The sequence below is a fragment of the Bombina bombina genome, chromosome 6 (genome assembly GCF_027579735.1).
Source record: "Bombina bombina isolate aBomBom1 chromosome 6, aBomBom1.pri, whole genome shotgun sequence".
NCBI lineage: Eukaryota > Metazoa > Chordata > Amphibia > Anura > Bombinatoridae > Bombina > Bombina bombina.
This window is the reverse complement of record NC_069504.1, coordinates 259,443,623-259,468,811: the sequence shown is the minus strand read 5'-3', so window position 1 is coordinate 259,468,811 and position 25,189 is coordinate 259,443,623. Positions and strand designations below refer to the sequence as shown.

Below are 25,189 nucleotides of genomic sequence, written 5' to 3'. Positions count from 1 at the left end.
TTCTGCAATATCTTTTTTAGCAATCGGTCCCCAGAACTGCACTCCAAACTCAAGGTGAGGTCTTACCAGGGCTTTATATAATGACAGAATTATGCTTTCCTCCCTTGAATCAATGCCTCTTTTAATACATGCTAGTATCTTATTAGCCTTTGAAGCCGCTGCTCTGCATTGTGCACTCATCTTTAGCTTGTTATCTATTACTACTCCCAAATCCCTTTCCTCCTGTGTTTGGCTAAGTCTTGTCCCATTTAAAAAATACATAGCCTGCTTATTTTTACTTCCAAAATGTAGAACCTTACATTTTTCCGTATTAAATCTCATTTTCCATTCACTTGCCCATAGTTCTAATTTTAGCAAATCCCTTTGCAAAGAGAGCTCATCCTGCTCTGACCTAATGACCTTACTTAACTTAGTATCATCTGCAAAAATAGAGATGTCGCTATTTAATCCTTGCTCCAAGTCATTTATAAAAATATTAAAAAGAACAGGGCCCAGTACTGATCCCTGGGGGACGCCACTGATTACCTTTGTCCAATCTGAGTATGATCCATTTACTGCTACTCGTTGCTCCCTATCTTTTATCCAGTTATTTATCCATGAGCTAACATTTTCAGCTATTCCCAGTCCCTTAATTTTGTGCATTAATCTCTCATGTGGCACTGTATCAAATGCCTTTGCAAAATCTAAGTATATCACATCAACTGATTCCCCTTTATCTATATTTTTACTTACTTCCTCGTAGAATCTAATTAGATTAGTTTGACATGATCTATTTCTCCTAAAGCCATGCTGATTAGAACTCATAATCTTGTTTACACGAATATGCTCATCAATATAATCCCTTATAATCCCTTCAAATATCTTCCCCACTATTGATGTCAGACTAACTGGTCTATAGCTTCCTGGATCATCCCTGCTTCCCTTTTTGAAGAGTGGCACCACATCAGCTTTACGCCAATCCTGGGGTACCATGCCTGAGGATAATGAGTCTTGAAAAATTAAGAGTAAAGGTTTGTCTATAACAGTGCTAAGTTCACTTAACACCCTTGGGTGTATTCCATCTGGGCCTGGAGTTTTATTTACCTTAATATTTTTTAGTTTTTTCCTGATATCCTCTAAACAAAACCCAGTTAGTGGTATGGACTGGCATGTTCTATTCTGTTCCAAAGTATCATTCAATGGTTCCTCTCTTGTGTATACTGAAGAAAAAAACTGGTTTAGTACCTCAGCCTTTTCCCTGTCATTATTTATCATGCTACCCTCCACACATTTTAATGTACCTATATTATCCTTCTTAGATTTTTTGCTATTTATGTACTTAAAGAACCTTTTAGGGTTAGACTTTGAATCCTTGGCAATTAATTTTTCATTTTCAATTTTGGCTAATTTGATTGCTTTTTTGCATGCTTTGTTACATTCCTTATAAATATTGTATGCTGAGTCTGTACTATTTTCTTTTAATAATTTAAATGCCCTACGTTTTTTCCTAATTTCTTTTAACACATTTTTATTTAGCCATAACGGCTTATTTTTTTTATTTTTATTTTTATAACCATATGGTATGTATTGATATGTATATTTATTTAACAAATTTTTAAATATTATCCATTTATCCTCTGTATTTTTATTAGAAAATACATTGTCCCAATTTATATTATTTAATGATTTCCTTAAATCGTTGAATTTTGCTTTCTTGAAATTAAAAGTCTTAGTTAAGCCTTTAAAACACTGCATATGAAAAGAGATTTCAAATGTGACCATGTTATGATCACTGTTACCCAAATGTTCTTTAACTTCTATGTTTGATATTATATCTGTATTGTTTGATAGCACTAAATCCAATATAGCTTTACTCCTAGTTGGCTCCTCTATTAATTGTGACAAGAAGTTATCCCTGAGAACATTTAAAAATCTATCCCCCTTAGCTGAATTACTAGTTTCATTGGCCCAGTTTATATCAGGGTAGTTAAAATCTCCCATAATTACAGCACTGTTATTAGCAGCCTTACCTATTTGGATAAGTAGTTGATTTTCCTCTGGGTCACTAATGTTGGGAGGCTTGTAGCATGTTCCTAGTAATATTTTTTTAGGATTTTTCCCCCCACTCTTTATTTCAACCCACAGGGTCTCTACATTGTCACTTGTATCATAAATATCTTCCCTTATTGTAGGTTTAAGGTCAGGTTTAATATACATGCAGATTCCTCCACCCCTTTTATTATTCCTGTCCCTCCTAAATAATGTATACCCCTCTAAGTTAACTGCCCAGTCATGTGAATCATCCCACCAAGTTTCAGTTATACTGATAACATCATAGTCCTCTTCTGCAACTAAGAGCGTCAGCTCCCCCATTTTACCTGTCATGCTTCTTGCATTTGTTGTCATACATTTAATTTTCATGTGCTTTCTGCTGCTACTTGGTGTACTTTCCTCTATACTTTCTAATGTGACATTTCTTAAATCATCCCTTCCTTGAGATATTAATGGAGTGACATATTCAGACACTGATCTCTCTGTTCTATTTTGTTCAAATTGACCCTCCCCCCTTTGTGTCCTAATCCTTCTTCTCATAAGAAGCGTTTGTTGCACAACCTGGATGTGGTGCATTCATTGAAATATTTGCAGGCGAATAAGGATTTTCATAAATAAAAAGAGAGAAGTGCTCAACCTGGGAAGGAACAATAGCATAATAGCTTGTTCTATGGCTAGTTACCACCCAAGAAGCAGCCTCTTTTTGCTCAACATGTGCCTTTCACAGAGAAGATCTTTCCTGAAGCATATCAGTCTGATCCTGACTACACAGTACAGTCCAGCCCCAAAATACCAGGCAATCCCTCTCTGAAAGAGAGAAACCGCAAAACCCCAGACGTTTGTTTTGGCCTTAGAGGGATATGGCTGCACCTTTCTGACTAGGCCCAAAGGAGGCCGAAACGATCGTCTGGGGTTGTTCAGAGGAGAATTGCCTGGTATTTTGGGGCTGGACTAACCATGTTAGCGGGATCAGACTGATATACTACAGGAAAGTTTTCCTCTGTGAAAAGCACAATTGGGCAGAAAGAAGCTACTCCCAGGTGGCAACCGGGCCATAGAACAAGCTATTTATGCTGCTGTTCGTTCCTGGCAGACTGCTTCTCTTTCTGTTTTGACTAAGGATTTTCATCAGTCGTATTCTTTATTTGTTGCTTTTCCTGGGAAGCGCAAGGGTCAGAAAGCTACGGCTACTTCTCTTTCTTTTTGGTTGAGGATTTTTATTTGCTTTGCGTACGAGACTGCTGGACAGCAGCCTCCTGTGAAAATCACGGCTTATTCCACGAGGGCTGTTTCTTCTTCTTGGGCTTTCAAAAATGGAGCTTCTGTAGAACAGATTTGCAAGGCTGCCACTTGGTCATCTTTACACGCTTTCTCTACATTTTACAAATTTGATACTTTTGCTTCGGCTGAGGCTTCTTTTGGGAGAAAGGTTCTTCAAGCAATGGTGCCTTCTGTTTAGGCTAACTGTCTTGTCCCTCCCTTATCATCCGTGTCCTCTGGCTTGGGTATTGGTTTCCAACAGTAATTGTGATGATCCGTGGACTCACCGTGTCATTAGAAAGAAAACAAAATTTATGCTTACCTGATAAATTTATTTCTTTCTTGACACGGCGAGTCCATGGCCCGCCCTGTATTTTTCAGACAGTTTATTTTTCCATAAACCTCAGGGGCCTCTGCACCTTATATTACTTCATTTCTCCTTTCCCTTTGGTCGAATGACTGGGGGTTGTGGGTAAGGGAGTGGTATTTAACAGCTTTGCTGTGGTGCTCTTTCGCCAAGCCGGATTTACCGCACGGCTATTGGCTAAGAGGTGAAAACGTCACCTCTTAGCAAACATTTTTTTTAGCCGTGTGCTGCTGTAGGAGCTAAGAACAGCGATCGGTTGAAACAAAGGAGCTTTCTACATTAAGTATCTTATACTTCATGAATGAAAGTCCCCTTTATTTGTTTAAATAGTCAGTCCTAGCGTTTGTACAATGCTAGGATTCACTTTCACTTTAAGGTTCATGGCAAACGCATAACTTCACATTAATGCATCTTTAAAAGGACACAAAACCCAACTCTTTTTGTTTTTTTGTTTTTACCATTCAGATTACACATACAATTTTAAACAACTTTTCAATTTACTTTTATCAAATTTTCTCCATTTTTGTTATCCTTTGTTGAAATGCACGGATGTAAGCCCAGGAGTGTGCACGTGTCTGCAGCAATATATGGCAGCAGTTGTGCAACAATGTTATACATTAGTAAGAGCACTAAATAGTAGCACTATTTCCTGTCATCTTGTGCTTCAGGCATGTGCACGCTACCTACATAGGTATCTCTTCAACAAAGAACATGAGAATGAAGCAAATTTGATAATCAAAGTGAACTGGAAACTTTTTTAAATTGTATTCACTATCTGAAATATAAAAGAAAAATGTTGGGTTTTATGCCCCTTTAAGAATGGTTTGTCAGATATTCAGTGATTTGATCAGTAGATACTGTGGTAGTTGTCTATACCTAGTAAAGATCGTGCTAGAGTTTTTTTTTTTGATGGTTAAGCTTTATTTTTAAGATGAGTCTGAACAGGCCGATTTTGGTAAAGTGTTAAACTAGGGATGTGTATTTGTTGCTTTTATGTTTTGAACTGCTGCTGAATATGCCCCCTGCCAGCAGCATAATACTCTTTTTGTAGTCTGATTTCTTCATGTGAAAGTGCAAAACACAGATGACTTCTTCTTTTTCTTCTTTCAAAAAATTTAACTTCTATAACATTGGTTTTCAAAATGCTGCAAATTATCTAAATAAATAAGCCGTTTGATTTGCAGCATTTTGAAAATCTAGATTACAATTTTATTTTTATTTTAAAGCCCCTGAGTATGAAGCAGGCACAGTTGTTTTGTTTTCTTACTAAAGCACAAGGTGTTTAATGTCTCTTTAACCGATTAACATGGGAGTGTAAAAGTCTTATTTCTCCAACATAGGTGTGTCCGGTCCACGGCGTCATCCTTACTTGTGGGATATTCTCCTCCCCAACAGGAAATGGCAAAGAGCCCAGCAAAGCTGGTCACATGATCCCTCCTAGGCTCCGCCTACCCCAGTCATTCTCTTTGCCGTTGTACAGGCAACATCTCCACGGAGATGGCTTAGAGTTTTTTAGTGTTTAACTGTAGTTTTTATTATTCAATCAAGAGTTTGTTATTTTGAAATAGTGCTGGTATGTACTATTTACTCAGAAACAGAAAAGAGATGAAGATTTCTGTTTGTATGAGGAAAATGATTTTAGCAACCGTAACTAAAATCCATGGCTGTTCCACACAGGACTGTTGAGAGCAATTAACTTCAGTTGGGGGAACAGTATGCAGTCTCTTGCTGCTTGAGGTATGACGCATTCTAACAAGACGATGTAATGCTGGAAGCTGTCATTTTCCCTATGGGATCCGGTAAGCCATGTTTATTACGATCGTAAATAAGGGCTTCACAAGGGCTTATTAAGACTGTAGACTTTTTTTGGGCTAAATCGATTCATTATTAACACATATTTAGCCTTGAGGAATCATTTTATCTGGGTATTTTGATATAATAATATCGGCAGGCACTGTATTAGACACCTTATACCTTAGGGGCTTTCCCAAAGCATAAGCAGAGCCTCATTTTCGCGCCGGTGTGGCGCACTTGTTTTTGAGAGGCATGGCATGCAGTCGCATGTGAGAGGAGCTCTGACACTTAGAAAAGACTTTCTGAAGGCGTCATTTGGTATCGTATTCCCCTTTGGGCTTGGTTGGGTCTCAGCAAAGCAGATACCAGGGACTGTAAAGGGGTTAAAGTTTAAAACGGCTCCGGTTCCGTTATTTTAAGGGTTAAAGCTTCCAAATTTGGTGTGCAATACTTTTAAGGCTTTAAGACACTGTGGTGAAAATTTGGTGAATTTTGCACAATTCCTTCATGTTTTTTCGCAATTGCAGTAATAAAGTGTGTTCAGTTTAAAATTTAAAGTGACAGTAACGGTTTTATTTTAAAACGTTTTTTGTACTTTGTTATCAAGTTTATGCCTGTTTAACATGTCTGAACTACCAGATAGACTGTGTTCTGAATGTGGGGAAGCCAGAATTCCTATTCATTTAAATAAATGTGATTTATGTGATAATGACAATGATGCCCAAGATGATTCCTCAAGTGAGGGGAGTAAGCATGGTACTGCATCATTCCCTCCTTCGTCTACACGAGTCTTGCCCACTCAGGAGGCCCCTAGTACATCTAGCGCGCCAATACTCCTTACTATGCAACAATTAACGGCTGTAATGGATAATTCTGTCAAAAACATTTTAGCCCAAATGAACACTTGTCAGCGTAAGCGCGGCTGCTCTGTTTTAGATACTGAAGAGCATGGCAACGCTGATACTAATATCTCTGAAGGGCCCCTAACCCAGTCTGATGGGGCCAGGGAAGTTTTGTCTGAGGGAGAAATTACTGATTCAGGGAACATTTCTCAACAGGCTGAACCTGATGTGATTGCATTTAAATTTAAGTTGGAACATCTCCGCATTCTGCTTAAGGAGGTATTATCCACTCTGGATGATTGTGACAAGTTGGTCATCCCAGAGAAACTATGTAAAATGGACAAGTTCCTAGAGGTGCCGGGGCTCCCAGAAGCTTTTCCTATACCCAAGCGGGTGGCGGACATTGTTAATAAAGAATGGGAAAGGCCCGGTATTCCTTTCGTCCCTCCCCCCATATTTAAAAAATTGTTTCCTTTGGTCGACCCTAGAAAGGACTTATGGCAGACAGTCCCCAAGGTCGAGGGGGCGGTTTCCACTTTAAACAAACGCACCACTATACCCATAGAGGATAGTTGTGCTTTCAAAGATCCTATGGATAAAAAATTAGAAGGTTTGCTTAATAAGATGTTTGTTCAGCAGGGTTACCTTCTACAACCAATTGCATGCATTGTCCCTGTCGCTACAGCCGCATGTTTCTGGTTCGATGAGCTGATAAAGGCGGTCGATAGTGATTCTCCTCCTTATGAGGAGATTATGGACAGAATCAATGCTCTCAAATTGGCTAATTCTTTCACCCTAGACGCCACTTTGCAATTGGCTAGGTTAGCGGCTAAGAATTCTGGGTTTGCTATTGTGGCGCGCAGAGCGTTTTGGTTGAAATCTTGGTCGGCTGATGCGTCTTCCAAGAACAAGCTACTTAACATTCCTTTCAAGGGGAAAACGCTGTTTGGCCCTGACTTGAAAGAGATTATCTCTGATATCACTGGGGGTAAGGGCCACGCCCTTCCTCAGGATCGGCCTTTCAAGGCAAAAAATAAACCTACTTTTCGTCCCTTTCGTAGAAACGGACCAGCCCGAGGTGCTACGTCCTCTAAGCAAGAGGGTAATACTTCTCAAGCCAAGCCAGCTTGGAGACCAATGCAAGGCTGGAACAAGGGAAAGCAGGCCAAGAAACCTGCCACTGCTACCAAGACTGCATGAAAAGTTGGCCCCCGATCCGGGACCGGATCTGGTGGGGGGCAGACTCTCTCTCTTCGCTCAGGCTTGGGCAAGAGATGTTCTGGATCCTTGGGCGCTAGAAATAGTCTCCCAAGGTTATCTTCTGGAATTCAAGGGACTTCCCCCAAGGGGGAGGTTCCACAGGTCTCAGTTGTCTTTAGACCACATAAAAAGACAGGCATTCTTACATTGTGTAGAAGACCTGTTAAAAATGGGAGTGATTCATCCTGTTCCATTAAGAGAACAAGGGATGGGGTTCTACTCCAATCTGTTCATAGTTCCCAAAAAAGAGGGAACGTTCAGACCAATCTTAGATCTCAAGATCTTAAACAAGTTTCTCAAGGTTCCATCGTTCAAGATGGAAACCATTCGAACTATTCTTCCTTCCATCCAGGAAGGTCAATTCATGACCACGGTGGATTTAAAGGATGCGTATCTACATATTCCTATCCACAAGGAACATCATCGGTTCCTGAGGTTCGCATTCCTGGACAAGCATTACCAGTTCGTGGCGCTTCCTTTCGGATTAGCCACTGCTCCAAGGATTTTCACAAAGGTACTAGGGTCCCTTCTAGCTGTGCTAAGACCAAGGGGCATTGCTGTAGTACCTTACTTGGACGACATTCTGATTCAAGCGTCGTCCCTTCCTCAAGCAAAGGCTCACACGGACATAGTCCTGGCCTTTCTCAGATCTCACGGATGGAAAGTGAACGTGGAAAAGAGTTCTCTATCTCCGTCAACAAGGGTTCCCTTCTTGGGAACAATAATAGACTCCTTAGAAATGAGGATATTTCTGACAGAGGCCAGAAAAACAAAGCTTCTAGACTCTTGTCGGATACTTCATTCCGTTCCTCTTCCTTCCATAGCTCAGTGCATGGAAGTGATCGGGTTGATGGTAGCGGCAATGGACATAGTTCCTTTTGCGCGCATTCATCTAAGACCATTACAACTGTGCATGCTCAGTCAGTGGAATGGGGATTATACAGACTTGTCTCCGAAGATACAAGTAAATCAGAGGACCAGAGACTCACTCCGTTGGTGGCTGTCCCTGGACAACCTGTCACAAGGGATGACATTCCGCAGACCAGAGTGGGTCATTGTCACGACCGACGCCAGTCTGATGGGCTGGGGCGCGGTCTGGGGAGCCCTGAAAGCTCAGGGTCTTTGGTCTCGGGAAGAATCTCTTCTACCGATAAATATTCTGGAACTGAGAGCGATATTCAATACTCTCAAGGCTTGGCCTCAGCTAGCGAGGGCCAAGTTCATACGGTTTCAATCAGACAACATGACAACTGTTGCGTACATCAACCATCAGGGGGAACAAGGAGTTCTCTAGCGATGGAAGAAGTGACCAAAATCATTCTATGGGCGGAGTCTCACTCCTGCCACCTGTCCGCTATCCACATCCCAGGAGTGGAAAATTGGGAAGCGGATTTTCTGAGTCGTCAGACATTGCATCCGGGGGAGTGGGAACTCCATCCGGAAATCTTTGCCCAAGTCACTCAGCTGTGGGGCATTCCAGACATGGATCTGATGGCCTCTCGTCAGAACTTCAAAGTTCCTTGCTACGGGTCCAGATCCAGGGATCCCAAGGCGGCTCTAGTGGATGCTCTAGTAGCACCTTGGACCTTCAAACTAGCTTATGTGTTCCCGCCGTTTCCTCTCATCCCCAGGCTGGTAGCCAGGATCAATCAGGAGAGGGCGTCGGTGATCTTGATAGCTCCTGCGTGGCCACGCAGGACTTGGTATGTAGATCTGGTGAATATGTCATCGGCTCCACCTTGGAAGCTACCTTTGAGACGAGACCTTCTTGTTCAGGGTCCGTTCGAACATCCGAACCTGGTTTCACTCCAGCTGACTGCTTGGAGATTGAACGCTTGATCTTATCGAAGCGAGGGTTCTCAGATTCTGTTATCGATACTCTTGTTCAGGCCAGAAAGCCTGTAACTAGAAAAATTTACCACAAAATTTGGAAAAAATATATCTGTTGGTGTGAATCTAAAGGATTCCCTTGGGACAAGGTTAAGATTCCTAAGATTCTATCCTTCCTTCAAGAAGGATTGGAAAAAGGATTATCTGCAAGTTCCCTGAAGGGACAGATTTCTGCCTTGTCTGTGTTACTTCACAAAAAGCTGGCAGCTGTGCCAGATGTTCAAGCCTTTGTTCAGGCTCTGGTTAGAATTAAGCCTGTTTACAAACCTTTGACTCCTCCTTGGAGTCTCAATTTAGTTCTTTCAGTTCTTCAGGGGGTTCCGTTTGAACCCTTACATTCCGTTGATATTAAGTTATTATCTTGGAAAGTTTTGTTTTTAGTTGCAATCTCTTCTGCTAGAAGAGTTTCAGAATTATCTGCTCTGCAGTGTTCTCCTCCTTATCTGGTGTTCCATGCAGATAAGGTGGTTTTACGTACTAAGCCTGGTTTTCTTCCAAAAGTTGTTTCTAACAAAAACATTAACCAGGAGATTATCGTACCTTCTCTGTGTCCGAAACCAGTTTCAAAGAAGGAACGTTTGTTGCACAATTTGGATGTTGTTCGCGCTCTAAAATTCTATTTAGATGCTACAAAGGATTTTAGACAAACATCTTCCTTGTTTGTTGTTTATTCTGGTAAAAGGAGAGGTCAAAAAGCAACTTCTACCTCTCTCTCTTTTTGGATTAAAAGCATCATCAGATTGGCTTACGAGACTGCCGGACGGCAGCCTCCCGAAAGAATCACAGCTCATTCCACTAGGGCTGTGGCTTCCACATGGGCCTTCAAGAACGAGGCTTCTGTTGATCAGATATGTAGGGCAGCGACTTGGTCTTCACTGCACACTTTTACCAAATTTTACAAGTTTGATACTTTTGCTTCTTCTGAGGCTATTTTTGGGAGAAAGGTTTTGCAAGCCGTGGTGCCTTCCATTTAGGTGACCTGATTTGCTCCCTCCCTTCATCCGTGTCCTAAAGCTTTGGTATTGGTTCCCACAAGTAAGGATGACGCCGTGGACCGGACACACCTATGTTGGAGAAAACAGAATTTATGTTTACCTGATAAATTACTTTCTCCAACGGTGTGTCCGGTCCACGGCCCGCCCTGGTTTTTTAATCAGGTCTGATAATTTATTTTCTTTAACTACAGTCACCACGGTATCATATGGTTTCTCCTATGCAAATATTCCTCCTTAACGTCGGTCGAATGACTGGGGTAGGCGGAGCCTAGGAGGGATCATGTGACCAGCTTTGCTGGGCTCTTTGCCATTTCCTGTTGGGGAGGAGAATATCCCACAAGTAAGGATGACGCCGTGGACCGGACACACCGTTGGAGAAAGTAATTTATCAGGTAAACATAAATTCTGTTTTTTTTCCCCCCTCTATTACAGCGTCAGCTTAGCGGAAAAGGTAACTTGTTCTACCTCTGGGTGCAAGACATGTTGCCCCAAACACAGCAGAAGAAAGGACAGCAACCGTGCAGAGCGAGAGTTCTTGCAGGGTGCCACAGTGACGGATCTAGTGGATGGGTCAGATGATGTGCTTGGATGGAGTACAGACAGCCTATCGCACTTACGGAGCCCATCTGTGCTCGAAGTCAGAGAAAAAGGATATGAGAGGTTGAAAGAAGAACTGGCTAAAGCTCAAAGTGTAATTGTGCTTCTTGTGTGGGAGAGGGAGGGAATACATTTCAGATCCATGAAAAAAAAATCATACATTGTAATATTTTAGACAAATTCTGTAACAAAGTATAATATGAAATGCATTGTTATATCAACCCATTTACAGAGACATCCTTTTAATGTCTTAGAATAACTTTATTCTATCTATGACTTGTTATTCCACCCAGTTTGTGTTTGGTAAACTCTTGTCACTTTTGCTGATGAGACTTACTTAAATCATAGCTAAAATAGATCTAATACCAGCTGACCTATGGTATGATTTATATAAATCTAATACCAGCTGACCTATGGTATGGTTCATAATAATCTAATCCTAGCTGACCTATGGTATGGTTCAAATAAATCTAATACCAGCTGTGACCTATGGTATGGTTCAAATAAATCTAATACCAGCTGACCTATGGTATGGTTCATAATAATCTAATCCTAGCTGACCTATGGTATGGTTCAAATAAATCTAATACCAGCTGTGACCTATGGTACGGTTCAAATAAATCTAATACCAGCTATGACCTATGGTATGGTTTATATAAATCTAATACCAGCTGTGACCTATGGTACGGTTCATATAAATCTAATACCAGCTGTGACCTATGGTATGGTTCATATAAATCTAATACCAGCTGTGACCTATGGTACGGTTCATATAAATCTAATACCAGCTGTGACCTATGTTATGGTTCATATAAATCTAATACCAGCTGTGACCTATGGTATGGTTCATATAAATCTGATACCAGCTGTGACCTATGGTACAGTTCATATAAATCTAGCCTTTTATGCCTTATTGTTTCTTATTTAATTTTGCCTTCTCTTTGTCCCTAACATAGATAGGTATAGTTTAAGTCCACCAGTCTTTCAGCTGTTCTTAAAAATATAGAAATCCTATCTTTAAGTAACTCCTAGTTGGCAGATCATCACCATTGGATGCTTCTGTCCCCCAGGAGCTGAAACTCAAAGATGAAGAATGTGAAAGATTGTCTAAGGTGCGAGACCAACTGGGGCAGGAGTTGGAAGAGCTTACAGCAAGTCTTTTTGAGGTAGGTGTGGATAGTTGTTGTTTTTTTTGTGGAGGGATAATACTAAAGCTGTCCTTGTAGCTCCTATTCACAAATACAGTATGTATATAAATGAAATGGTTAAAGTGGTAGTAAACACCTTGACATTGTTATATAAAATCGTTATACATAATGAAACACATTTGCCTTATATCTGCTACGTGTCTTTACCTAATTTGATGACAAATGCAAAACAATTTGCTTCATACTAATGTTATGACCATGGCTGTCCTTATCTTATTGTCTGCAGACTAGTTTTGCTATTGAGAAACCCATCTATAACACACACATATATATATATATATATATATATATATATATATATATATATATATATATATATATATATATATATATATATATATATATATATATTTATATATTTCTACCCATGTATCTCTCTTCTATATCTATCTCAATGTTTCATCTATGTCAGACACACTGGGTATCAAAAGGAGAAAACCAGTCTGTGCACAAATTACAATAGTAAGAGGCTGCTGGAAAGTCAAATTTTAGCCACTTTTTTCAAACAAGAAAAAACCGTTAAAGGGACAGTAATGTCAAAATTAAACTTTCATAAATTCAGATAAAGCATGTGATTTTAAACAACTTTCCCATTTACTTCTGTTATCAAATTTGCTTTGTCCTCTTGAAATCTTTTATTAAAAGTAAAGCTAGGTAGGCTTATAGGAGCTTGGGAGTGTGCATGTGCCATTAGCAGTCTATGTATAACACTGCTATAAACAATATTGCAAACACTGCTGCCAGATGGCTAGAGACACGTGCACGCTCCTGATCTCACCTAGGATTACTCTTTAATAAAGAATACCAAGAGATGTAAGCCAAATTAAAAACGGAAGTAAATTGGAAAGTTGTTTAAAATTTCATGCTCTACCCAGTCCAATTAATTTTAATTTTTACTTTTCTGTTCCTTTAACTGTGCTCTATGCCAAAACTTTTACATGAAAAAGGGTGGGTTTTTTTAGTGCAATGTTTTGTCCACATCAGCACGTAAGCTTACCTGCCAGCATCAATATTAGAATTTGCGATACGTTTAAAATCATTTATACTGTGCACCCATAGCTTTAGTTGTCTCTGTAGCCTATTGACATCTCTAATGACAACAGAGGTGGTGTCATTTAATCCTTGCCCAATTTACCCTTTTAGGACCTTACAAGTTATGCAAAGCAAAGAGAGAAACTCTAAGTCTGCGTTCCGTCCCAATAGGCTGCTACAAGGACAAAATGGGCGCACTGAGCAGCTGCATGCACTGAGATTATCTAGCTATGCCTCAAATGCACGTGCAGAGAAAAAAATATTAACACTAAATAATTGATAACGTTTACTAGAAGCATTTTTGCCAATACTTTTTGCAAATCCCTCTTCTTTTACAAAGATATGACGAGTCCACGGATTTCATCCTTACTTGTGGGATATTAACCTCCTGCTAACAGGAAGTGGCAAAGAGCACCACAGCAGAGCTGTATATGTGTATGTATGTGTGTGTATATATATATATATATATATATATATATATATATATATATATATATATATATATATATATATATATATATATAACCCCTCCCTTCCCCTCCACCCCCAGTCATTCTCTTTGCCTGTGTTATACTAGGAAGACATGGTAAAGTGAGGTGTTAGTTTTAGTTTCTTCAATCAAGAAGTTTTTTATTTTAAATGGTACCGGTGAGTACTATTTTCCTCAGGGGGATAAGGAAAATAATTTCTGCCCTGAGGTTGATGATCTTAGCAGTTGTAATTAAGATCCACGCTGGTTCCCACAAGACTTCTGAAGGTAACCATGAGACATCTTCAGTGTGGAGACCGGTTTCATGCTACAAGCAGCATTAAGGTATGTGCAGCCTTTTTTTCTGAGGAGACTTGATATATCAGAACTGGCTGGCATTTATTACCCTGTATGGGAATGGGGTAAGCAGTAATCCTATGTTATATAAAGGATATTACTGGAGTCCATGATTTTATTTAAATTTTGTTTAATGGTTGACTTATGGGCATTGTGTGACACTATGGGCATTCAGTATAAAACGATACATAACGTTTCTATTATCTGACATTTATATTATGTTACTGGTGCTATTGAGGGTTTGTATGGCATTAGCTGTTTATACTTAGGTGTGAAACCGCTTTCCATGCAGTTGTTTGGGCCTACTTCGGAATCAACCTTAAGGGGCGTGGCCTATTTTCACGCGCTCAGATGCGCACTTCCTTCAGGCTAGGCAGCAGCAAGCAGTAACTCCGGTGGCTCCTGGACTGTGCAAGCTGGTCTGAAGTGTTGGAAAGTTATTTCGAAGTACCCTAAGGGCAGGTAGGCGCCACAGCAGAGCTGTGGCAAGCTGCAGAGGGTATTTTTGTCTATAAATTGGCTAAATGTTGATATCAGTACTTTAGAGCCTTATTTCTGCCCTTGCTTCAGGGTGCAGTAATTTTTGGATAAACCAACGATCTTCGGTTAAATTTTGAGATAATTTAACGTTATTTGATCATTTTGGAAAAATTGTTCACTTTTTCTTTTCTTAAAGGCACAGTACACGTGCGGATTCTCATTGTTCTATGTGTTAAGAAGCTATTGTGCAACCCCCTCTAACATTGTGTAACTCTTGTACTGAAAGGGCCTTACAATGTAAAAAGCATATTTTAAATAAGGAAAGTGTGCCTAAGGAGGATTCTCAGTCTGAAGAGAATCAGGATATGCCATCCAATTCTCCCCAAGTGTCACAACCTTTAACGCCCACACAAGCGACGCCAAGTACATCTAGTGCGTCTAATTCTTTTACTCTGCAGGAGATGGCTGCAGTTATGTCAACTACCCTTACAGAGGTATTGTCTAAATTACCAGTGTTGCAGGGTAAACGCAGTAGGTCAGGTATTAATGTAAATACTGAATCCTCTGATGCTTTATTAGCTATTTCCGATGTTCCCTCACAGTGCTCTGAGTTGGGGATCAGGGAATTACTGCCTGAGGGTGAAATTTCTGATTCAGGGAATGTTTTACCTCAAAATGATTCAGATGCTATGTCATTTAAATTTAAGCTTGAACACCACCGCCTGTTACTTAGGGAGGTTTTAGCGACTCTGGATGATTGTGATCCTATTGTGATTCCTCCAGAGAAATTGTGTAAAATGGATAAATATTTAGAAGTACCTACTTACACTGATGTTTTTCCGGTTCCTAAGAGAATTTCGGAAATTATTAGAAAAGAATGGGATAGACCAGGTATACCGTTTTCTCCCCCTCCTAATTTTAAGAAAATGTTTCCCATATCAGATACCATTCGGGACTCATGGCAAACGGTCCCTAAGGTAGAGGGAGCTATATCTACCCTAGCTAAGCTTACTACTATACCCATTGAGGATAGTTGTGCTTTCAAGGATCCTATGGATAAGAAATCAGAGGGTCTACTAAAGAAATTATTTGTTAATCAGGGGTTTCTTTTACAACCTACGGCTTGCATTGTTCCAGTAACTACTGCAGCAGCTTTGTGATTTGAGGCTCTAGAAGAGTCTCTTAAGGTTGAGACTCCATTAGATGACATCTTAGATTGAATTTAGGCTCTCAAGCTAGCTAATTCTTTTATTACTGATGCCGCTTTTCAAATTGCTAAATTAGCGGCAAAAAATGCAGGATTTGCTATTTTAGCACGTATGGCATTGTGGCTCAAATCTTGGTCTACTGATGGGTCATCAAAACATAAGTTTTTAGCTATTCCCTTTAAAGGTAAGACCCTATTCGGGCCAGAATTGAAGGAAATAATTTCTGATATTACAGGAGGTAAAGGCCATTCCCTACCTCAGAATAAATTGGTTAAAATGAGGGGTAAACAGAATAATTTTTGTTCCTTTCGGAACTTTAAAGGAGGACCCCCCCCCCCGCTTCTTCTTCTTCCTCAAAGCAGGAAGGGAATTTTACCCAATCTAAGTCAGTCTGGAGACCTAATCAGAACTGGAATAAGGGTAAACAATCCAAAAAGCCCGCTGCTGTTCCTAAGACAGCATGTAGTAGGGGGCAGACTCTCTTTCTTTGCTCAGGCTTGGGCAAGAGATGTTCAGGATCCCTGGGCACTAGAAATAGTGACCCACGGTTATCAATTGGAATTCAAGGACTTTCTCCCAAGAGGGAGATTTCATCTTTCAAAGTTATCTGTAAACCAGATAAAAAGAGAGGCGTTCTTACGCTGTGTAAAAGACCTTTCTACTGTGACTACCGTGGATTTAAAGGATGCTTACCTTCATATTCCAATCCACAAGGATCATCATCGGTTTCTAAGGTTTGCCTTCTTGGACAAACAGCAGTTCGTGGCTCTTCCTTTAGGGTTGGCCACAGCACCCAGAATCTTCACAAAGGTTCTAGGGTCTCTTTTGGCGGTTCTCAGACTGCGAGCAATAGCGGTGGCGCCTTATCTGGACGATATTCTGATTCAGGCGTCAACATATCATCTGACAAAATCTCACACGGACACAGTGTTGTCTTTTCTGAGAACCCACGGCTGGAAGGTGAACATAGAGAAGAGTTCACTTGTCCCACAGACAAGGGTTCCTTTCTTGGGAACTCTGATAGACTCGGTAGCCATGAAAATATTTCTGACAGAGGTCAGAAAATCAAAGATTCTAAATACTTGCCGAGCACTTCAGTCCATTCCTCGGCCATCAGTGGCTCAGTGTATTGGATTAATGGTAGCGGCAATGCACATCGTTCCGTTTGCTTGCTTTCATCTCAGACCACTGCAACAGTGCATGCTCGGACAGTGGAATGGGGATTATGCGGATTTATCTCCTCTGATAAATCTGGATCAAGAGACCAGAAACTCTCTTCTTTGGTGGTTGTCGCCGGATCATCTGTCCCAAGGGACTTGTTTCCATAGACCCTCGTGGGTGATAGTGACAACAGATGCCAGCCTTCTGGGCTGGGGTGCAGTTTGGAACTCCCTGAAGGCTCAGGGTGTTTGGACTCAAGTGGAGTCTCTACTTCCAATCAATATTCTGGAACTGAGAGCAATATTCAATGCGCTTCAGGCGTGGCCTCAGTTAGCTTCGGCCAAATTCATCAGATTCCATTCGGACAACATCACGACTGTGGTATATATCAATCATCAGGGGGGAACAAGGAGTTCCTTAGCGATGATAGAGGTATCCAAGATAATCAGTTGGGCGGAGGCCCACTCTTGTCATCTGTCAGCGATCTACATCCCAGGAGTAGAGAACTGGGAAGCAGATTTTCTAAGTCAACAGACTTTTCATCCGGGGGAGTGGGAACTTCATCCGGAGGTATTTGCCTCATTGATTCTCAGATGGGGCAGACTGGAATTGGATTTGATGGCATCTCGACAGAATGCCAAGCTTCCAAGATACGGATCCCGGTCAAGGGATCCTCAGGCCGAACTGATAGATGCCTTGGCAGTGCCTTGGTTGTTCAGCCTAGCTTATGTGTTTCCGCCGTTTCCTCTCCTCCCACGTGTGATTGCTCGAATCAAACAGGAGAGAGCTTCAGTGATCCTGATAGCGCCTGCGTGGCCACGCAGGACTTGGTATGCGGATCTAGTGGACATGTCCACTCTACCACCGTGGAAACTTCCATTGAAACAGGACCTTCTCATTCAAGGTCCTTTCCAACATCCAAATCTTATTTCTCTGCAGCTGACTGCGTGGAGATTAAACGCTTGATTTTATCGAAGCGAGGATTCTCTGATTCGGTCATCAATACTTTGATACAGGCCAGAAAGCCTGTCACTAGAAAAATCTATCATAAGATATGGCGTAAATATCTTTATTGGTGTGAATCCAAGGGTTACTCATGGAGTAAAGTTAGGATTCCTAAGATTCTGTCTTTTCTCCAAGAAGGATTGGAGAAAGGGTTATCAGTGAGTTCCTTAAAGGGACAAATTTCAGCTTTGTCAATTCTGTTTCACAAACGTTTGGCAAATGTGCCAGACGTTCAGTCTTTTTGACAGGCTCTATCTAGAATTAAGCCTGTATATAGACCCATTACTCCTCCTTGGAGTTTGAATTTAGTTATTCGAGTTCTTCAAGGGGTTCCCTTTGAACCTATGCATTCCATGGATATCAAATTGTTATCTTGGAAAGTTCTGTTTTTAGTTGCTATTTCTTCTGCTCGAAGAGTTTCTGAGCTTTCAGCACTACAGTGTGATTCCCCTTATCTTATTTTTCATTCTGATAAGGTGGTGTTGCGTACCAAACCTGGATTCCTTCCTAAGGTTGTTTCAAATAAGAATATTAATCAGGAAATTGTTCCTTCCTTGTGTCCTAACCCTTCTTCTAAGAAGGAGCGTATGTTGCATAATTTGGATGTGGTCCGTGCCTTAAAGTTTTACTTACAGGCAACTAAGGATTTCCGTCAATCATCTTCATTATTCATTGTTTATTCTGGAAAGCGTAGGGGTCAGAAAGCTACGGCTACCTCTTTCTTTTTGGCTGAGGAGTATCATCCGCCTGGCATTTGAGACTGCTGGACAGCAGCCTCCTGAAAGAATTACGGCTCATTCTACTAGGGCAGATGCATGCAAACGATGCATCTGTTGAACATATTTGTAAGGCTGCGACTTGGTCGTCCCTTCACACTTTTTCCAAATTTTCCAAATTTGATACTTTTGCTTCTTCTGAGGCTATTTTTGGGAGAAAGGTTCTTCAAGCAGTGGTGCCTTCCGTTTAGGTTCCTGTCTTGTCCCTCCCTTTCATCCGTGTCCTAATGCTTTGGTATTTGTATCCCACAAGTAAGGATAAAATCCGTGGACTCGTCATATCTTTGTAAAAGAAAAGTAAATTTATGCTTACCTGATAAAATAATTTCTTTTACGATTGCCGAGTCCACAGCCCACCCTGTTCTTTTAAGACAGATTTATTTTATTTTTTGTAAACTTCAGTCACCTCTGCACCTTTTTAACCTTTCCTTTTCTCTTCCTATAACCTTCAGCCGAATGACTGGAGGTGGAGGGGAAGGGAGGGGCTATATATACAGCTCTGCTGTGGTGTTCTTTGCCACTTCCTGTTAGCAGGAGGTTAATATCCCACAAGTAAGGATGAAATCCGTGGACTCGTCATATCGTAAAAGAAAGTCATTTATCAGGTAAGCATAAATTTAGTTTTTAAATGCACATTTTTTTCCAGTGTCACTTAGATTTCTTTTTTTTTTTTCATTTGCTGAGTTAGATTCTCTAACAGCCTCATCAGTTGCTATGCGAGTCTTTTGGACACAGTCACTAAATCTCACTCATCTATAAATTCTTTAGTTAATTGACTCCATAAGATGCTGACTGAATGCGTTTCAATAAGGGATGTAGTGAATAAATCAACGACTTGCTTAATATGGGAGAGTTGGACAATCAAATGCAACAATTACATGCTATAATTTATCATGTGACTTTTGTATTAGTGTCTCATTCATTCTTACAGTGTGTTTATTTACCTCTCCAAAGAGATCAAACATATAGCAAAAAGTCCCAATCCTATCTGCAACACAATACAGCTCCTGAGCAGTGCATTGCTGATGATTGGCTACATGCATATGCTGCTCCCTAATTGGCTCTCTGCTCGCGAATTGGACTTTAACTTTGCAGTGGTTAAACACATAGTAAGGAAGGGTCCCTGATGTGTAAATTTTGCATTTGCCCATTGGTTTAATGCCACATGATGGGGTATCTAAATAGTTACATCTTGGGGCGAGTCTCCGTTGCACTGTAGAATTTTTACACTTTCATTTACTAAAGTGTGTGCTTAGACCTGCATTCAGAAAATTGGTAAGGATGTGTGCATTTCAGTTGAACAGTATTTAGAATAGAATTTCTAAGTCCTTTGCATAGGAATTACTGAAAACCGTATTATTATTGAGAGGAATTCACTATTGAAAGTATTGAAAACAGACCCATTTTTTGCAGGAAGCACACAAAATGGTCCGCGAAGCTAACATTAAACAGGCTGCTGCTGAGAAACAGCTGAAGGAAGCTCAGGGGAAGGTTTGTAATAAATATGTATTAAATGTATAGCATTTTAATATCGACATTGTGTTTATATGTGCATTGGCTTTAGCACTTGGGATGAATGCACAGTATGTCAGACCTTTCACCTTTAAATGGTATAATTATTGTTCTCCTTGACAATCTATTTTGCTTTTAAAGTTTTCAATAAATGTTAACATTTGAATATTGAAAGCAACTTTCATATATTACAATTGAACATTGATTCTTACGTTCTTGCATTACTTACGTTGAAATCTTTGAGAATAACCATTCATATGTCAATACTTAGCATATACAGTTTCATTTGATATTCTTATATTTCAGACCAAAATTAATGTCAGATGCTCTGCGTACATTAGTCGTATTTGTTTGCTCTACACAAAATATCATTATTTTTAAGAAATGTGCTAAAATATTTGTCCATCCCTATTTTCTATAAGCTTTTCTGATTCTTGTTCAGATAAAAAATGCTAAAAAATATCTGATCTTAGCTAGAGGTATTAAAAGGACATAAAACCCCAAAATTGCTTTCATGATTCAGATAGAGAATACAATTTAAAACAATTTTCCAATTTACTTCAATTATCTAATTTGCTTCATTCTCTTGATATCCTTTGTTGAAAAGTTTATCTAGATTAGTAGCTGCTGATTGGTGGCTGCACATATATGCCTCGTGATTGGCTTACCCCTGTGCATTGCTAATTTTTCAACAAAGGATATCTAAAGAATGAAGCAAATTAGATAATAGAAGTAAATTGGAATGTTTTTTAAAATTGTATTCTCTATCTGCATCATGAAACAAAACTTTTTGGTTTAATGTCCCTTTAAGTACTAAATAAATGCTAGATATAATGAAGTCTTCAAAGCAATGATGGGCCTGAGAATAAATGCAATTGTCTAATCATTGAAGAAATAATTGTACATTTTTAGTTTATATAAAGTAAGGTGTAACTAATTTATCCTATGTTAAAAAGCCTCTTCATATATAATATGTCCTGCTTCTGCCAGTTATAAATGAACCAACAATGTGACAATGCAAGGGATGCATCACTTTTATATCCCTTTAAAGACTACGCAGTTAGTGACGTCGAACATAACCAAACGATTATAGCAGATAGGCAGCCCTTTTGCAAAGAGGAGTTTGAAAAATGGTTCTTTAGGTAACTTGATGTGCCAATATATTATCAAAAGACTGCATTTTCATTATATATGTGTTTTTTTTTTTTGTTTTGTGTTTTTTTACAATTGCTGTAGTATTTTTAATTTTTTTAATTTTTTAAAATTTTTTGTCTCTAGATTGATGTGCTCCAGGCAGAAGTTGCTGCTTTAAAAACACTTATTCTTTCCACCTCCCCAACATCACCTACAAAAGAACTGCAGCCAGGTGGGAAGACACCCTTCAAAAAAGGCCATGCCAGGAACAAAAGCACAAGTAGCGCAATGGGTGGAGCTGCACTAGACCTCAGTGTGATGCAACCAATTGTAAAGGACTGTAAAGAGGTAATGCATTGTGTAATTAATGGGACAATAAAGTCAAAATTAAACATTCATGATTCAAAGAGGCTATACAATTTTTAAACAACTTTTCAATTTACTTCTACAATCGAATTTGTTTAATTCTCTAGGTATCCTTTTGTTGAAAAGTAAACCTAGGTAAGCTCAGGAGCAGCAGTGCACTACTTGGAGGTAGCTGCTGAGCGATGGCTGTGTGTGTGTGTATATATGTATATATATATATATGCCTCTGGTCATTGGCTCACCCAATGTATTCAGTTAACTCCTTGTAGTGTGTTGCTGCCCCGCCAACAAAAAATACCAGAAGAATGGAGCAAATTTGATAATAGAAGTAAATTGGAAATGTTTAAAATTGCATGCTCTATCTGTATCATGAAAGACAAATTTTGGCTTTCATGTCCCTTAAAAGGACTGTTAAAGACAGTAGAATTGCACAATCAATAAGTGTATAATAAAAAGATAATGCAATAGCACTTTGTTTTAAAAAAAACCCAGTAGATTGTTTTGTGTCAAATGGACTTCAGTTTGCTGCCCCCTGTATTATGACAGTCATCAGTTAATCACAGACTTGCATACGTATGTATTGGTGCCTCAGAGTATGCAAATAAAAAGCCTGTTTAATAACATGCTTTATCTGATTTGTGAACGTTTGATTTGTCCCTTAGTATTTTATTGGAAAGTTGTATTGTTTTGTTCAGAATATAAAACATAAACCCAATAATGCTAAGTAATAGGATGGAGAGAGTTCATAAATACTAGATTCTAAGTCACTTTTATATATGAGTAATATATTTCAGCAATAAAGAACTGCATTACAACTTATTATAAACAGAACACCCTCTTGTTTGTAGTTAGTTGATACATCCCTTGAAAGTCTCTTGAGTATGTTTAGCTTTTCTTCTTGTTTGGCCTATTAGACCAGATAAAAAATGGCTTTCTTTCACTTAATTGGCAGGAGTCCATGAGCTAGTGACCTATGGGATATTCAATCCTACCAGGAGGGGCTAAGTTTCCCAAACCTCAAAATGCCTTTAAATACACCCACCACCACACCCACAATTCAGTTTTACAAACTTTGCCTCCTATGGAGGTGGTGAAGTAAGTGTGTGCTTAGATTCTACGTTGATAAGCGCTTCTCAGCATTTTGAAGCCCGATTCCTCACAGAGTACAGTGAATGTCAGAGGGATGTGAAGGGAGTATCACCTATTAAATGCAATGGTTTTCCTCACGGGAGATCTATTTCATAGGTTCTCTGTTATCGGTTGTAGAGATTCATCTCCTACCTCCCTTATTCAGATCGACAATATACTCTCATATTCCATTACCTCTACTGATAAATGTTTCAGTACTGGTTTGGCTATCTGCTATATGTGGATGGGTGTCTTTTGGCAAGTATGTTTTCATTACTTAAGACACTCTCAGCTATGGTTTGGCACTTTATGTGTTAATATAAAGTTCCAAATATATGTATTGTACTTATATTTGCCATGAGTCAGGTTTATCTATATTTCCTTTTGCAGACACTCCGTTTCATATTTGGGAAAAGCATTTTTTAGGAAAAATTTTTCTTACCTTGGGTATAGTCTTTTTTTCAAATTATATTGCGTCATTCTTAGCGCAAGATTTTTTGGCGCAAAGTTACATTCGATGACACAAAATTCGTCATTTCCGGCGTCTTAGTTGACGCCGAGTTCCTTTCACAAGGTTGCGTCTTCAATGACGTGAGTGTGTCATTTTCGGATGTTGTTGGCGCCAAAAAAATCTCTGTTTGCATTGTGCATCATACTTGGCGCCAAATACTTTCATTATTTAAAACCCCATTCCTATATGTCTCTTGCCTTTTTCTCTATCAGAGGGCTATGCTGTTTGCATTTTTTTCCCATTCCTGAAACTGCCATATAAGGAAATTGATAATTTTGCTTTATATGTTTGTTTTTTTCTCTTATATTTGCAAGATGTCTCAATCTGATCCTGTCTCCAAAACCACTGTTGGAACCCTGCTGCCTGATAACAGTTCTACCAAAGCTAAGTGCATTTGTTGTAAATTTGTGGAGAATATATCTCCAGCTGTGGTATGTAATAGTTGTCATGATAAGCTTTTACATGCAGAAAATGTGTCCATCAGTAATAGTACATTGCCTGTTGTTCCTTCAACATCTAATGAACTAGATATACTTGTGAATTTAAAAGATTTTATTGCTGATGCAATTCAGAAGGCTTTGTCTGCCACCCAGCCTTCTAATAAACGTAAAAGGTCTTTTAAAACTTCTCATAAAGTTGCTGAAATTTCAAATGACCGACAACATACTGAATTATCCTTCTCTGACGAGGATCTATCTGATTCAGAAGATCCTTCCTCCGATATTGACACTGACAAATTTACTTATTTATTTAAAATGGAGTATATTCGTTCTTTGTTAAAAGAAGTGTTGATTACATTGGATATTGAGGAAACTAGTCCTCTTGATGTTAATACTAGTAGACGTTTAAATTCTGTTTATAAACCTCCTGTGGTTACTCCAGAGGTTTTTACAGTTCCTGTTGCTATTTCTGATATGATTTCTAAGGAATGGAATAGGCCTGGTACTTCTTTTATTCCTTCTTAAAGGTTTAAAAAATTGTATCCTTTACCAGCAGTTAGATTGGAGTTTTGGGAAAAGATCCCCAAAGTTGATGGGGCTATTTCTACTCTTGCTAAACGTAATACTATTCCTATGGAAAATAGAACTTCCTTTAAAGATCATTTAGATAGGAAACTTGAATCCTATCTAAGGAAAGCCTATTTATATTCTGGTCATCTGCTCAGGCCTGCAAATTCTTTTGCTGATGTTGCAGCTGCATCAACATTTTGGTTGGAAAGTTTAGCGCAACAGGAAACAGATACTGATTTGTCTTGCATTGTTCACTTGCTTCAACATGCTAATCATTTTATTTGTGATACCATTTTTGATATCATCAAAATTGATGTTAAATCTATTTCTTTAGCTATTTTAGCTAGGAGAGCTTAGTGTCTTAAATCTTGGAATGCTGACATGGTGTCTAGGTTACTATCTCTTTCCAAGGTAATAAGTTATTTGGTTCTCAGTTGGATTCAATTATTTCAACTGTCACTGGGGAAGAGGGAGTTTTTTTGCCTCAGGATAAAAGACCTAAGGGTATATATAAAGCTTCTAACCGTTTTCGTTCCTTTCAACAAAATAGGAACAGAAACCTAATCCTTCCCCCAAAGATTCTGGTTCCAATTGGAAACCTTCAAGTTGGAGTAAATCCAAACCATTTAAGATATCAAAACCAGCCCCCAAGTCTGCATGAAGGTGCGGCCCTCATTCCAGCCCAGCTGGTAGGGGGCAGATTAAAATTCTTCCAAAAGTTTTGGGCAGATTCTGTCCAAAATCAATGGATTCAGAGTATTGTCTCTCAAGGGTACCGAATATGATTCAGAGTAAG

The 25,189-nt window shown here is 39.4% G+C and overlaps 1 protein-coding gene across 7 annotated transcripts in view; it reads left to right on the top strand.

Annotated features, from left to right (window-relative positions):
- Positions 1-25,189, top strand: part of RAB3IP (RAB3A interacting protein) — a 318,282-nt gene that overhangs the window by 145,961 nt on the left and 147,132 nt on the right. For all 7 annotated transcript variants that reach the window (XM_053716791.1, XM_053716793.1, XM_053716792.1 and 4 more), the window contains 4 exons: positions 10,872-11,130; positions 12,107-12,202; positions 20,146-20,223; positions 21,523-21,726. In XM_053716791.1, coding sequence (XP_053572766.1) covers positions 10,872-11,130; positions 12,107-12,202; positions 20,146-20,223; positions 21,523-21,726 — 637 coding nt within the window. The remainder of the gene's footprint in view (positions 1-10,871; positions 11,131-12,106; positions 12,203-20,145; positions 20,224-21,522; positions 21,727-25,189) is intronic.